General features: G+C 46.5%; 1 protein-coding gene across 1 annotated transcript in view; it reads left to right on the top strand.

Annotated features, from left to right (window-relative positions):
- The window catches only part of LOC310683679 (protein-arginine deiminase type-1-like), a 28,410-nt gene extending 23,524 nt beyond the window's left edge, over window positions 1-4,886 (top strand). The window contains exons 15-16 of the mRNA XM_083453957.1: window positions 3,315-3,440; window positions 4,085-4,886. Coding sequence (XP_083310083.1) covers window positions 3,315-3,440; window positions 4,085-4,318 — 360 coding nt within the window. The 3' untranslated portion in view covers window positions 4,319-4,886. The remainder of the gene's footprint in view (window positions 1-3,314; window positions 3,441-4,084) is intronic.
- Window positions 4,887-13,053: the final 8,167 nt, after the last annotated feature.

The raw sequence follows: 13,053 nt of genomic DNA, 5'->3' as shown, positions 1-13,053 counted from the left end.
CCATTCATTAGTTAGGCTGACAGAAAACAGTCACTTTGCAAAACACAAATTTCTTTTTCACGGAGGCCAAATTTCACACTAAGAATCACAAACCCCAATAGCAATGTGGCCTAACACACCAGTCAACGCTCCTGTCGCCTCTTGGATTTTAAGAAGTCAGCTATGAACAATCGCTTAGTTGACTTCGATCACGGTCCCTTCCTTTTGCTGTTCAGTCGTCTTAGTCATGTTCAACCTTCTGTGACCCCATAAAACCAGAGCATGCCTTGGAAACTCTCACTTGCTTCTCAAAGCTTCTCCTTTTTATGTCCATGGAGTTTTCTTGGCAAAATACTGGAGTGGATTGCCAGTTCCTTCTTCAGGTGGATCACGTTTAGTCTAAACTCTCGGCTATGACCTGTCTATCTTGGGTGGCCCTGCATGGCATAGCTCATGGCTTCTTGGAGTTATTCAAGTCCCTTTGCCATGACAAAGCACTTCCTTTTACCCGCTAACAAAAACATGCTTTTTTAAAAAAACCTGATCCTTTAAAAATAAAAGCTCACCACCTCTTTATAATCTTCCGGGAGATAATCGCAATAAGGAAAGAGGAAGATGTGGATTTATTTCTCACTGACTGACAAGGGGAGCGCTGTTAGCGTGACCTGTGCCATAACACTCTGAGGTAAAATGTGATGCCAAGCCAGACATTTATGGTCATTTCTCTCCTAACCACACAAGAGACCAAATTCCACAGCAATTATGAAAGAACAACTGCAGTTAGCTAAAGTGAGGCAATCTGGAGATAAAATAAAAAGGCACGGCTAAGGTTTTTTGGTTTTTTTACCTCAGACATGGGCAGGGTGCATAGATTGCTCTCCTGACCTAAACAACAATCATGAAGTAAAATGAGAGAATTATGAAGTGCATCAGCTCATGAGGCTGTTTTAAATGAACAAGACGGTTGTGGCAATTTCTGCCACCACAGTCAAAGTTATTTACTTTGCTTTATTTTTCAGAAAGGGGGTAGCCAAGATGGCGCCCTCCTGGTGCTGAGGGACTACAACTCCCCTCATTCCCAACCCTTGGGCCCTGATGGCTGGGGATGAGGGGAGTTGGCGGCTACCTGCAGGACGCCATGTTGGCTGTAGCTGTGGTAGAATATAGTAAAGACCATGAGGAGAACCTGTTGGGTCAGGCCAGTGGTCCACCCAGCCCAGCGTCCTGGTCTCACAGCGGCCAACCAGGGGCCCATTTTGTGGGAACCCCACAAAAAGGACCCGAGCGCAACAGCAAAAGTCCCCACTCATGATTCCTAGAAACTGGTAACAGGTGGAGGCAGAGCAGAAGAGCCATTGTGGCCAACAGCTATCAATAGCCCTTTCCTCCATAAGTCTGTCTTTTTAAAGCCTTTCAAGTCGGTGGCCATCACGGCAAACTGTGGCAGTGAGTTCCACAGTTTAACTCTAGAAGTCCTAGATTTCATCTGTTCCGAATCTTCCAACATGGATGTCCACAATGTCCGGTGTCCTAAGAGAAGAAAAACAAGCTTCCCTCCATCCACTTTCTCTGCACCACATGTAGTTTTATAAACTCTCATGTTGCCTTTCGCTCAGCTTTTCCCCTGGTCATTTGGGTCGCCCTTTTCTGGACTTTTTCCAATATCTTTTTTGAGGTGAGGCGACCAGAACGGTACACAGTATTTCAAATGCAGTTGTGCCCTAGATCTGCATGGCTGCATTTATATGTGAACACTACCCTGAGGCGAAAACCAGAGCGAAAGCTCTTGCTTGCTAAAGGTGCAGTTTCAACATCATGGGGAACCACAGCTAACAGTTTGCCCTGACTGTGCCTCTGAGGGCTCCTTCGATCCTTCCCAACTGAAGGAAACAAACCCTGCTCCCTGGCGTAACATTACATCTAGCATAAAAGCGTAGAATTGGAAGGGACCCCAACGGTCATCTAGTCCAACCCCCTGCAATGCAGGAATCTCAATGCAGATGGCCATCCAAGCTCTGCTTAAAAACCTCCAAGGAAGGAGAGTCCACCACCTCCTGAGGGAGTCCGCTCTGCTGTCAAAACAGCTCTTACTGCCAGGAAGTTATTCCTGATGTTTGGTCGGAATCTCCTTTCTTGTAACTTGAAGCCATGGGTTCGAGTCCTAGCCTCCAGAGCGGGAGAAAACAAGCTTGCTCCATTTGTCATGTGACAGCCCTTCAGATATCAGAAGATGGCTATCCAATCTCCTCTCACTCTCCTCTTTTCCAGGCTAAACAGATCCAGCTCCTTCAAGCTTTCCTCATATGGACTGGTTTGTTAAATGGGGGGGGGGGAATCTCGGCTGCAAATCATGGCTTACTGGAATCAAGTCTAGTTGCTATCGGTTCACCAACCTGGGTTTTGAGTTTCCTTTCCTCCTGGCACAAGGCCTGCAGAGTCAAATTGATCAGAAAAACGCTGTCCCAGGAAACTATTGTGTGAACAAGACTGATGCCAGGCAAACAAAAACCTACCCTGAAGTAGCACTAACACATAGGGCCCCTTTGGAAGATCCATTTTATTGTGCATTTGTGATGGTTTGGGCTTGTGACGGTATTGGGGCAATCATAAGCAATCCCAGTCTCCATTGCATTTGCACCTTGCTACGTTTTGCTGTGTTTCCAATCCATGCATATCCCATAATTTACAGCTGAAATCCTACACATTTTTATGTCAAAAGCATTCTAGGTATATTTTCACCCTGTTTCCATTTCACTAGAGTCCCTTGGACAACAATAATGTGGTAGCAGTTGCGGAAACATCATAGAACAGCTAATAAAGCCAGTGTAGTATAGTGGTTAGAGTGTCAGACTGGGAGAGACCCGGGTTCAAACCCCCCACTCAGCCGTTAAGCTCATGGGGTAGCCTTGGGGGCCAGTCACTGCCTCTGGGCCAGACCTACCTTGCAGTGTTGCTGTGGGGATAAAATGAGGAGGAGGAGAAGCATGTTTGCTACCTTGATCTCCTTGAAGCAAAGGTGGGACAGAAGAAATGATGATGATGGTGATGATGATGATGCAGCAGAATAAATCACAATAATGCAATATTATTGTGTCAAGAGCATGTTGCAAAATATGCACATAATAAAACACCAATCTGAAGGGGCCTGTGATTTGTTTTTTAATATCTCAGGAACTTGTGGTTGTTTTTTTTTTAAAAAAAAAACCTGTTACTTGCTATTTCTGAGCTTAAAAATGCATGGCAGCTTTGCTGCCTTCAGGTGCAAATATTCAACATGAAACAAAGCAGGTTTTACAGCCCATGGGGAATATTTTGCATCTTCTTCTTTCTTCCAGAGTTGCATTGACTGGAACCGGAGCATTTTGAAGCGGGAGCTGGGCCTGAGCGAGAGAGATATCGTGGACATCCCTCAGCTGTTCACTCTGGAAGACTCTACTGCGACCGCCTTGTTTCCAGACATGGTGAGGGGCTTTCTTCCCTCCGTCATTCCTTGGTATTTGTGCAGGGGTGTCGAGCGCAGCTCAAACCTTTTCTCTGGAAATCGGCTTCCAGAGCAGTAACCCCCAGAGAGCTGCTGCCAGTCAGTGTAGGCAGCACTGAGCTAGATGGGGAGGGGGCATAGCTCAGTCATGGAGCAGAGCAGCTGCCTTGCAAGCAGAAGGTCCCAGGTTCAATGGCATCTCCAGGTAGGGCTGGGAGAGGCTGCCTGCACCAAAATCCTGGAGAACCACTGCGGGTCAATGTAGACAATACTGAGCCAAATGATTTGACTCGGTGCAAGACAGCTCCCTGTGTTCCTTTTGAAACCAGTCCTCGCTTCAGACCCATGAGGACTGGAAACTTATTTTACTTTTAAGTGGAGGCATGACAGTGGTGGAGCACCTGCCTTGCCTGCAGAAGGCTCCAGGTTCCATTCCAATGGCATCTCTGGCTAAGACTGAGAGAGACTCTCTGCTTGAAACCTTGGAAAGGCACTACTGCCAGTCAGTGTAGTGAACTTTGGGCTGGATGGATGGTTAGACTCAGTAGAAGGCAGCCTTCTACATGCTGAGATGGCAGAAAAACCAACCAGACTGTAGCATTTGTTTGTTTTTGCTCCGCCTAGGTGAACATGCTCGTCTTGGGGAAACACCTGGGCATCCCAAAGCCATTTGGCCCCATCATCCATGGGCAGTGCTGCCTGGAAGAGAAAGTCCGCTCCTTGCTGGAACCGCTGGGGCTGAACTGTACCTTCATCGATGACTTTTTCTCCTACCACATCTTGTCTGGCGAGGTCCACTGCGGCACCAACGTCCTCCGGGAGCCCTTCTCCTTCCACTGGTGGAACACAACGCCCTGAAATTGGTGGGGGAAGCCTCCGGGCCCCCTCCCTACACTCTTATTTCTTCAGTACTTCTGGGCGGAGAAGATGCCTGAAGGTTTCAAAAGAACACCATCTTCTCCAGCATGTTGGACTTCAAAAATGAGAATCGACTTGGGGTCAAGAACCCCACTTAAACATGATGCACTAAACTTACCCAAACCACAAAATTATGTGAAAGATTGGCAGTGATGGGGTAGATGGGCAGAATTCTTTGGCAGAACAAGTATTTTAAAGGTTGCATGACCTACTCAGAGGAGACCCACTGAAAGAAAGGGGCATGTTAGTCATGCATTGCAGGGGGTTGGACTGGGTGACCCTTAGGATCACTTCCAGCTCTATAATTCCATGATTCTTTGTTCATTAGCTCCAGTGAGTCTACTCCTAGTAGGGCTGGCATTACTTCGGGGTAAGTCCTACTGGACGCAGCAGGGATTACGTCTGAGTAAACATATGTTCTCTCCCCTTCCCATGAAGATTTTGCAAAGCAAGGGATGGCTGTTCTCTGCAAAGCCAATTGTCTTAAAATAAATGCATTTCCAAAGAATTCTAAAATGTATCGCTCAGCTCATTTCTAAACTGAAGTCACATCTGATCAGGAATCACACCTTTTGGTCAAACATGACAGAAGTTTAGAAAAAGGAAGTCTTCATTCAGTAGATTTTTAAACAGTTAATATCCTCACTGTTACCCATCTACAGTAGTCCAAACCACTGCAATGCAGAAGTGACAGTTAAAGAATCCCTGACTGGTGGCCATGCTACCTCCGCAGAAAACAAGCTTGCTCCATCTTCTATGTGACAGCCCTTAAGATGACTCTCTCTCCTCTTTTCTCAGTCTCCTCTTTCCCAGGATACACATCCCCAACTCTCTCAAACATTCCTCATAAGGCTTGGTTTCCAGACCCTGAGTCACCCTCCTCTGCACACATTCCAACTTGTTAATATCCTTCTTAATTTGTGGCGCCCAGAACAGGACACAGAATTCCAGGTGTGGTCTGACCAAGGCAGAATAGAGCAGTACTGTAATTTCTCTTGCTATGGACACTAGACTTCTGTTGACGCAGCCTAGAATCGCATTAGCATTATTTGCTGCTGCATGGCCTTTTGACTTGTGTGTTAAGCTTGGGGTCTACTAAGACCCCTAGATCCTTTTCATCCTTTTCTTTTCTGTTTAATTTATGCCCAACACTGGAAAGTATCCCTTCTTGCCCATAAGGATGGTGACTCTAGTCATCCAAAGGGAAATCAAATGGCAAGTATCTGAGGAGGATGGGATTCTGAGCATATGCAGAGTTGCATACATCTGGGTATGGCTGGGCTATAGATCAGACCACCAATTCACTCATTTTCAGCAGAAGAATATGAGAAGAGACCCTTTCATTTATTCTTGAGATTTTGCAACAACAACACCAAAAAAAAAAAGCCCAACAACTTTTATGTCCGGATTCTGTGTGCGGATGAATTTTCATGAGGACAGACACACACACACACACACATCCTGATCTGAAAATGTGGAGAACTTGAAAAAATGAGAACCCGAAAGAAACCGAAATTGACATGGTTGGATACAACTAGGTTTTTCTCGACGTAGACTCATTGCATAGCAGGGGGTTGGGCTAGATGAACCTTCTAACTCTACAATTCTATAAATCTTAGGCATTAATAGATCTATGTCAACCATGGTCAGGGATTTCAATGGGTCTACTCTGTGTAGGACCAGCATTGGCTACTACCCAAAGGATCTGCTTTGCCCATTCTTTTCAACTGTGCCTCCTAACTAAGCATAATTCAAAAAGTGGACTGACTCTGGCCAACAAAAACTTGTCACACACAGTGAGCTTCGTGGCTGTGTGGGGATTTGAACCTTGGGACTCAGCTACATTGGCAAAGAAAAAGCGCTTTACAGTATATGCGTTGTTTATGCATTATAACACTGTGACACCAGATGGCGCTGTGGAGTTCCACTTTTGCCAACCCAATTTCTCATACAAAGTTTACATTGCGTTTAACTGAAACACTGCTTTGATGTGTCTCGATCCAGGCCTCATCCAACACTAACCATTACACAACACTGGCTCTCAGAATGTGTGTGTGTGTGTGTGTGTGTGTGCACGTACATAGGCTTAGTTTTACATAACTTACTTTTCTATGACTGTTGCTTGATGCCTCGATGTTGTAAATACCGGTTAATCGGGGGCTGTTATCCAGTCCCATAAAGAGGCTGGCAGTGTTGAACCCTTTGCGATATTGATCCCAAAGCAAGGAGATATTTTCCCGCCCCTTCTTTTTCAAGCCAGTATTTCCTTTTTTAAAAAAATTCTTTGGTTTTTCAGATCAAAGTTTTACACTCACATATCCAACATACAACATAAAAACAAAATTCCAGAGAATCTCAGGGACTTCCCTCCTCCCCTTTGTAGGTCCTATTTTTAAATCATTTCCTCCTGCATCTTTTATGATCATCCAGTCTTTTACATCTCCATTATGTCCAAAATTCACCTTTAAACTACAAGCCAGTATTTTCATTGCAGATTTTATTGCCATTCTATTTCCTCTGTGCTTGCGTTCTCCTGGTCTTGTGACTCCCACCCTAAATTGCAAGGCAAATCCATGGGAGATGGGCGTGTGTGTGTGTGGAGTCTGCCAGCCTCCGATTGTCCTTATAGGAGGATGTTGGGCAGCCCTTGAGTATCGTTGGTCATTTGACACAGATGCTAACTCTCCTGAGCCAGGGAAAGTCTTGGGATGGAAAATTTGCCCGAAAACCTTCTGTTGGATATCTTGTCCCTGGTTCCAGCAAGCGACCTCATTTGCAATTGCCGGCTGGTCTGCTCTCAGTGGCGGGACTTGGTAGACCTGCCGGTCCTGTGGAAGCGCAAGTTCCGGAAAAGGGACCATGACTCTTCTCCAAAGCCATTGGCTTTCTACATTTTCTCCCGCCTAGAGAAGAACTTAATCAAGAATCCTGATGGCCAAGGTATGTCCCCATTTATCTGGTAGAAAAAAACGCTCCTGGACAGAAATCTGAATAATAAAGCCTTTAGGGACATAGGAAGCTGTCGTACAGTGAGTCCCAATATTGGTTCATCTAGCACAGTAATGTCTACACTAGGGCTGGGCAATGTATCATCCAAGACCGGTTTGAAGTTCACCTGATGATATTTTTTTCATAATATTTGAGCTGGTTTTCAACATCGGGATAACTCACCAGCTAAACACTGCAATGTTATCAGCAGCTAAACCTGACAATATCACCAGCTAGACATTGCAACCTACCACAATGTCTGAAATGAGGATGGAACTATACAGAGGCGAACAGGACAATGTCCTGGCAACTGCTACTACGTAGGGGTCTGAAACAGATAAATGACAATATTATCAGTCATCACACACTCAGTTTCAAGCCAAAATGCATCCCAACAGGACTGTGGGCTTTGGGCTTGGCTACCATATGGTGAACGGGATGTGGGTGGCGCTGTGGGTTAAACCACAGAGCCTAGGGCTTGAAGATCAGAAGGTTGGCGGTTCGAATCCCCATGATATTGTACTATTGATGTTATACTATTTTATTGTTGTTGTTAGCCGCCCTGAGCCCGGCTTTGGCTGGGGAGGGCAGGATATAAATAAAAAAAAATTAAATGATGATGATGATGATGATGACGGGGTGAGCTCCCGTTGCTCGGTCCCTGCTCCTGCCAACCTAGCAGTTCGAAAGCACATTAAAAGTACAAGTAGATAAATAGGTACCGCTCCGGTGGGAAGGTCAACGGCGTTTCCGTGCGCTGCTCTGGTTCGCCAGTTGCGGCTTAGTCATGCTGGCCACATGACACGGAAGCTGTACGCCGGCTCCCTCAGCCAATAAAACGAGATGAGCGCCGCAACCCCAGCGTCGTCCACGACTGGACCTAATGGTCAGGGGTCCCTTTACCTTTACCATATGGTGGTATTCAGGACAATCCAAAGTACGGCGATGAGTCATAGTGAATACAAATAATCTGGGACAGACAGACCACCAGCAGGCCTGCTAGGAGGCAGAAGAAGCAGAAGTGGCAGAGATTACATACCGTGTTTTTTGCTCTATAAGACTCACTTTTCCCCTCCTAAAAAGTAAGGGGAAATATATGTGCGTCTTATGGAGTGAATGCAGGCTGTACAGCTATCCCAGAAGCCAGAGCAGCAAGAGGGATTGCTGCTTTCCTTGCACAGGGATCCCTCTTGCTGTTGTGGCTTCTGAGATTCAGAATATATTTTTTCTTGTTTTCCTCCTCCCAAAACTAGGTGCATCTTGTGGTCTGGTGCGTCTTATAGAGCGAAAAAATACGGTATACATAATTACATATTCTAAATAGCCAAAAACCTTGTTTTTCCAGGTGTGAGAACCTAGAGGTTGCTGAACTACAACTCCCATCTACCCCAGAGTAGATCTGTTGGAATTAATGGACCCAATATAATAATGTCAGTTAACTTCTGGGTGTCTACTACTTAATCATGCAAACTAAGGGTGATAATTGAACTATGATCATTTCCCAACTGCCTGTTTTTTGCCCCTTCATCCTGATTGTTTGCCCCACATTTAAGGATACTGGCTATTTATCGAGACAATTCATTTGTGGGGAGGTTTTATGGCATTGCGTCAAGAAGTCTGATTTTGTTGTGATGCAGGTTGCTTGCACACCATCACAAAACCAGCCTAAATCTGAGAACCTGTACTTGCCATTATGCAATTGAGTCCCTCTTGGAAACAGGGACAGTCTGAAAGTGGCCTAAGTCATTCTTGTTTTCTTTCTAACCCATGGGCTGCTTCCATGCACTCAAAGCCTCTCCCTTCATTTTCTGTCTCCCCATCACTCACACTGCGTCAGATGGCCTGGACTCCTGGGAAATCCAGACACCTGCCAAGGGCCACTGGGAAACTGAGGAACTGTCCATAGAAGACTCAAAAAGTGTCGGTGAGACGCTCAGCCCTTATAAAATGGGCTATTTTGGGGAGAATGATGAAGATGCTCCTGTTCAGCTCTACTGCTTTGCTGCACGTAATGGGTGAGGAAGCTATCATTGTCTGAACTCAAATCCACTTAATAATAATAATAATAATAATAATAATAATAATAATAAATTTTATTTATATCCCGCCCTCCCCAGTCAAAGCCGGGCTCAGAGTGGCTAACAATAGTAAAACGATAAAACATTCTAAAATCATTTCATTCTAAAATTAATTCCAATCAAATTAATGGCAACCATTGGGCTAGAACAGGGGTCTGCAACCCGCGGCTCCGGAGCCGCATATGGCTCTTTTACACCTTTGCCGCGGCTCCGGGGCGGATACTAGCGAGGGGAGGAGGCCCATTGTGCGCCCCGACACTCCCCACTGTGGCAGGCGCTGTACTGGCTGTGACGTCGCATGGAGGCGGTGCGTGCGTTAGTCACGCACTGTCTTGACGTCACCTTCCCGCCCGCCCGCCCGCTACATTGTAAGGGGCATGTACGCTGGTCACTGCATTGAAAGGGGGCATGTACGCTGGTCACTGTTTTGAAGGGGAGTGAAGCACACACACACACAAAAAAAAGGTAACTTGTTAATTTAACATTTATTTCTATGAGGAGGAGTAATTCTGAGGGGTCAAACAAAGAAATAATAAAAAAGTGACAAAAAAGTTATTTATATAATGACGAGTTTTGCGGCTCCCAGTTTTTTTTTCTTCAGAAACGGGTCCAAGTGGCTCTTTTTGTCTTAAAGGTTGCAGACCCCTGGGCTAGAAGTTCTGTGAGGATTGCCAAAGGAGGGAGTCAGGCTGTGCCCTGGCCAAAGGCCTGGTGGAACAGCTCTGTCTTGCAGGCCCTGCGGAAAGATGTCAAGTCCCGCAGGGCCCTAGTCTCTTGTGATGGAGCTACAACCGAAAAAGCCCTGGCTCTGGTTGAGGCCAGCCTAACCTCTTTGTGGCCTGGGACCTTCAAGATGTTTTTAAAGATGAAGAAAGGGAGTTTTCATTTGCCCTTGTGCGAGTTCTTGTGCTTCACACTGTATTCTGCATAAGGAGAGCCCCCCCCCCCCGCTCAATAAATATAAATCATTAAAATGTAATGGTCACAAAAAAGTGGAGCAATTTGCATCACCAAATCCTATCAAATGAGCTTTTCTTTTTTTTGTGTATGGACTAAAGAAATGTGTGTTGTGGGGAGTGATGAGGGCCAGGCCCCCAGTGGCTTTCCCTTAAAAAGGTTGCTAGCAGACCATCATTCCTTGCCTCTGCATAAGAGGGGGCAAACTTTCTTTCCTGGGGAGCTGGAGGTGGCCCACAATAGCCAGCTGCTGAGCCTTTCAGAACACGTGGTCCAAATGCTGTGGGTAGAAGGTAAAGGTCAAGGACCCCTGGACGGTTAAGTACAGTCAAAGGCACCTATGGGGTTGCAACGCTCATCTGGCTTTCAGGTTGAGGGAGCCGGCGTTTGTCCACAGCTTTCTGGGTCATGTGGCCAGCAGGACTAGACTGCTTCTAGCACAACGGGACACCGTGACGGAAGCCAGAGTGCGCGGAAATGCCATTTACCTTCCCTCTGCAACGGTACCTATCTATCTACTTGCACTGGTGTGCTTTTGAACTGCTAGATTGGCAGGAGCTGGGATGGAGCAACGGGAGCTCACCCTGTCACGTGGATTCGAACTGCCAACCTTCTGATGGGCGAGCCCAAGAGGCTCAGTGGTTTAGTCCAAAGAGCCACCTGCAATCCCCAATGCTGTAGGATAGTGATGTTGATGTGGGGGTAGTAATGGTGTTCTTTAATATCTCAGGCCCTGCAGCAAGTCTCAGCTCATCACCTTGAAGGATGAGGGCTACTGGGACGAACTGATGGATGAAGCCAGACCCATGATTGAGGTGAAGGACTGGTGAGTGCCAAGTGTCCTGTCCCGGCTGGGGTGCGGGGAGGGTGGACACCCCAAACCAAGTTCTCGGCATCTGTGAGATCCCAAGAATAGATGTGGTCAGTGAATTGGAGGCACAGGGGAAGGTCTGCTTGGACCTAGGCTTCAGCCCCAGGGGCAGTTGTCTAGAGGAGGCACGTCCAACAGGTAGATCGTGATCTACTGGTAGATCACTGGACGTCTGCGGTAGATCACTCGTAGATCATTGGCTCCCCCCAAAGAAGCTGAACAACTGTGATTCCTCTAAAAAAAGCTCAAAATTTTACATCCTCTTTCTTTGTACTTTTTTTCCACTTACTGTATTTATTTTTCCCCATTTGAAGTATAACATGGTGATTTTTTTGAGTCAAAATGGGAGTACCCCTAAACATTTTTTTAGGGAAAAAAGCACTGCCAAGATCTCTCTCAATCACCATGTTGTAGTGGAAGAATCAGTGGCGGTTGATGTGCCCAGGCTCATATAATTTCTCTCTCTTCCTCCCCCCCCCCAAAAAAACAGCTTTTCAAGTGGGTATGATTCATGCTATAAACTGACCGTGAAGCTGTTGTCTGCAGACTCTGAAGTCCTTAAAGAACATCAATATGAAGAACCTCGAGTATCAACGTGGTTTCCGGTAAGCTGAGCCTGAGTAGAAAATACAAGCTTTGTTAAATTCGTGGAGGGTTGTCTATGGGGGTGAAAGGGGTCCCACCAACCTCTGTCTGCTACGACGTGCAGGCCTTCTTGTGTAAATATTTCATAAAAGAGATATACCACTAGATTGTAGAAAACCTCCAAGCGTCTTACTGACAAGCAGCTCACCTGGTTGACTACCTGCGAGCTCCCTCCTCTTGCTTAACATCCGGCAAGAGGAGAATGGGGACATAACTAGACTTTGCTGACTGCCTCTGCCTCTCCTTGGGCTCTGGCTCCCCCTACTGTTGGCTTCCCCACTTCTGCCCCTCCAGACACAGCTGTGGGGGGAGAAGTTCCATCCCGGAAGGGGTAGTTTCCTCTCTGCAACCTCCCCCAGACCCAGCAGTCTCCTCCCTTTCTCTCTCCTCTCCAGGTTTCACACATTATTTACGACTACCCTCAAGGTGTCCGTCATATCCTCTTTGAACACAAAAGGCACATGGAAGGATGTCATCCCAACTTCTATAAGTACATCTTCCCAGAGCAAGTCTCAAGTGAAGACGGGGAGCCATTCTGGCGTAGGATGAGGGTGTTGCAAAGCAGCATCAAACTTCACCCACTACCAAAGGCAGTAGTGGATGGCTATTACAGTCCCTCAATGGCGCATTGTTCTTTTTTTCCAGGGTGCATAATAAGCTCAGAACAGGGGTAGGAGGCAGGGGGATACAGAGAGCCTCGGACTCAGCGCCTTGTCCAGTGGTGGGGAAAGCCACACCTCCAGTGGAGCAGAGGGGGAAGGGGGCAGCCGAGCAAGAGGAGGGCTTGAGGATGCTACTGAGAGCCCAAGTGCGGCTAGCCAGGAAGCCGTTTCTATCACCCAACCTGCACAAAGGGGTGAAATGTAAGGAGGGGAGATTTGGGGTGTCTAAGTTCTTATGTTGGGGGAGAAACCGGAAGGGGCCACTCTGCAACTGAATCTGCAACTGACTAAGACGGACATGAACTTTGTGGTTCTGCACTGCAAATAGTTTGCTCCAATAAAACCTGTAGTAATAATAATAATAATAATAATAATAATTTATTATTTATACCCCGCCCATCTGGCTGGGTTTCCCCAGCCACTCTGGGCGGCTTCCAGTAAAACATTAAAATACAATAACCTATTAAACATTAA

Source organism: Podarcis tiliguerta (genome assembly GCF_965153285.1).
Source record: "Podarcis tiliguerta genome assembly, chromosome: 8".
NCBI lineage: Eukaryota > Metazoa > Chordata > Lepidosauria > Squamata > Lacertidae > Podarcis > Podarcis tiliguerta.
This window is presented reverse-complemented; position numbering and strand designations above follow the sequence as displayed.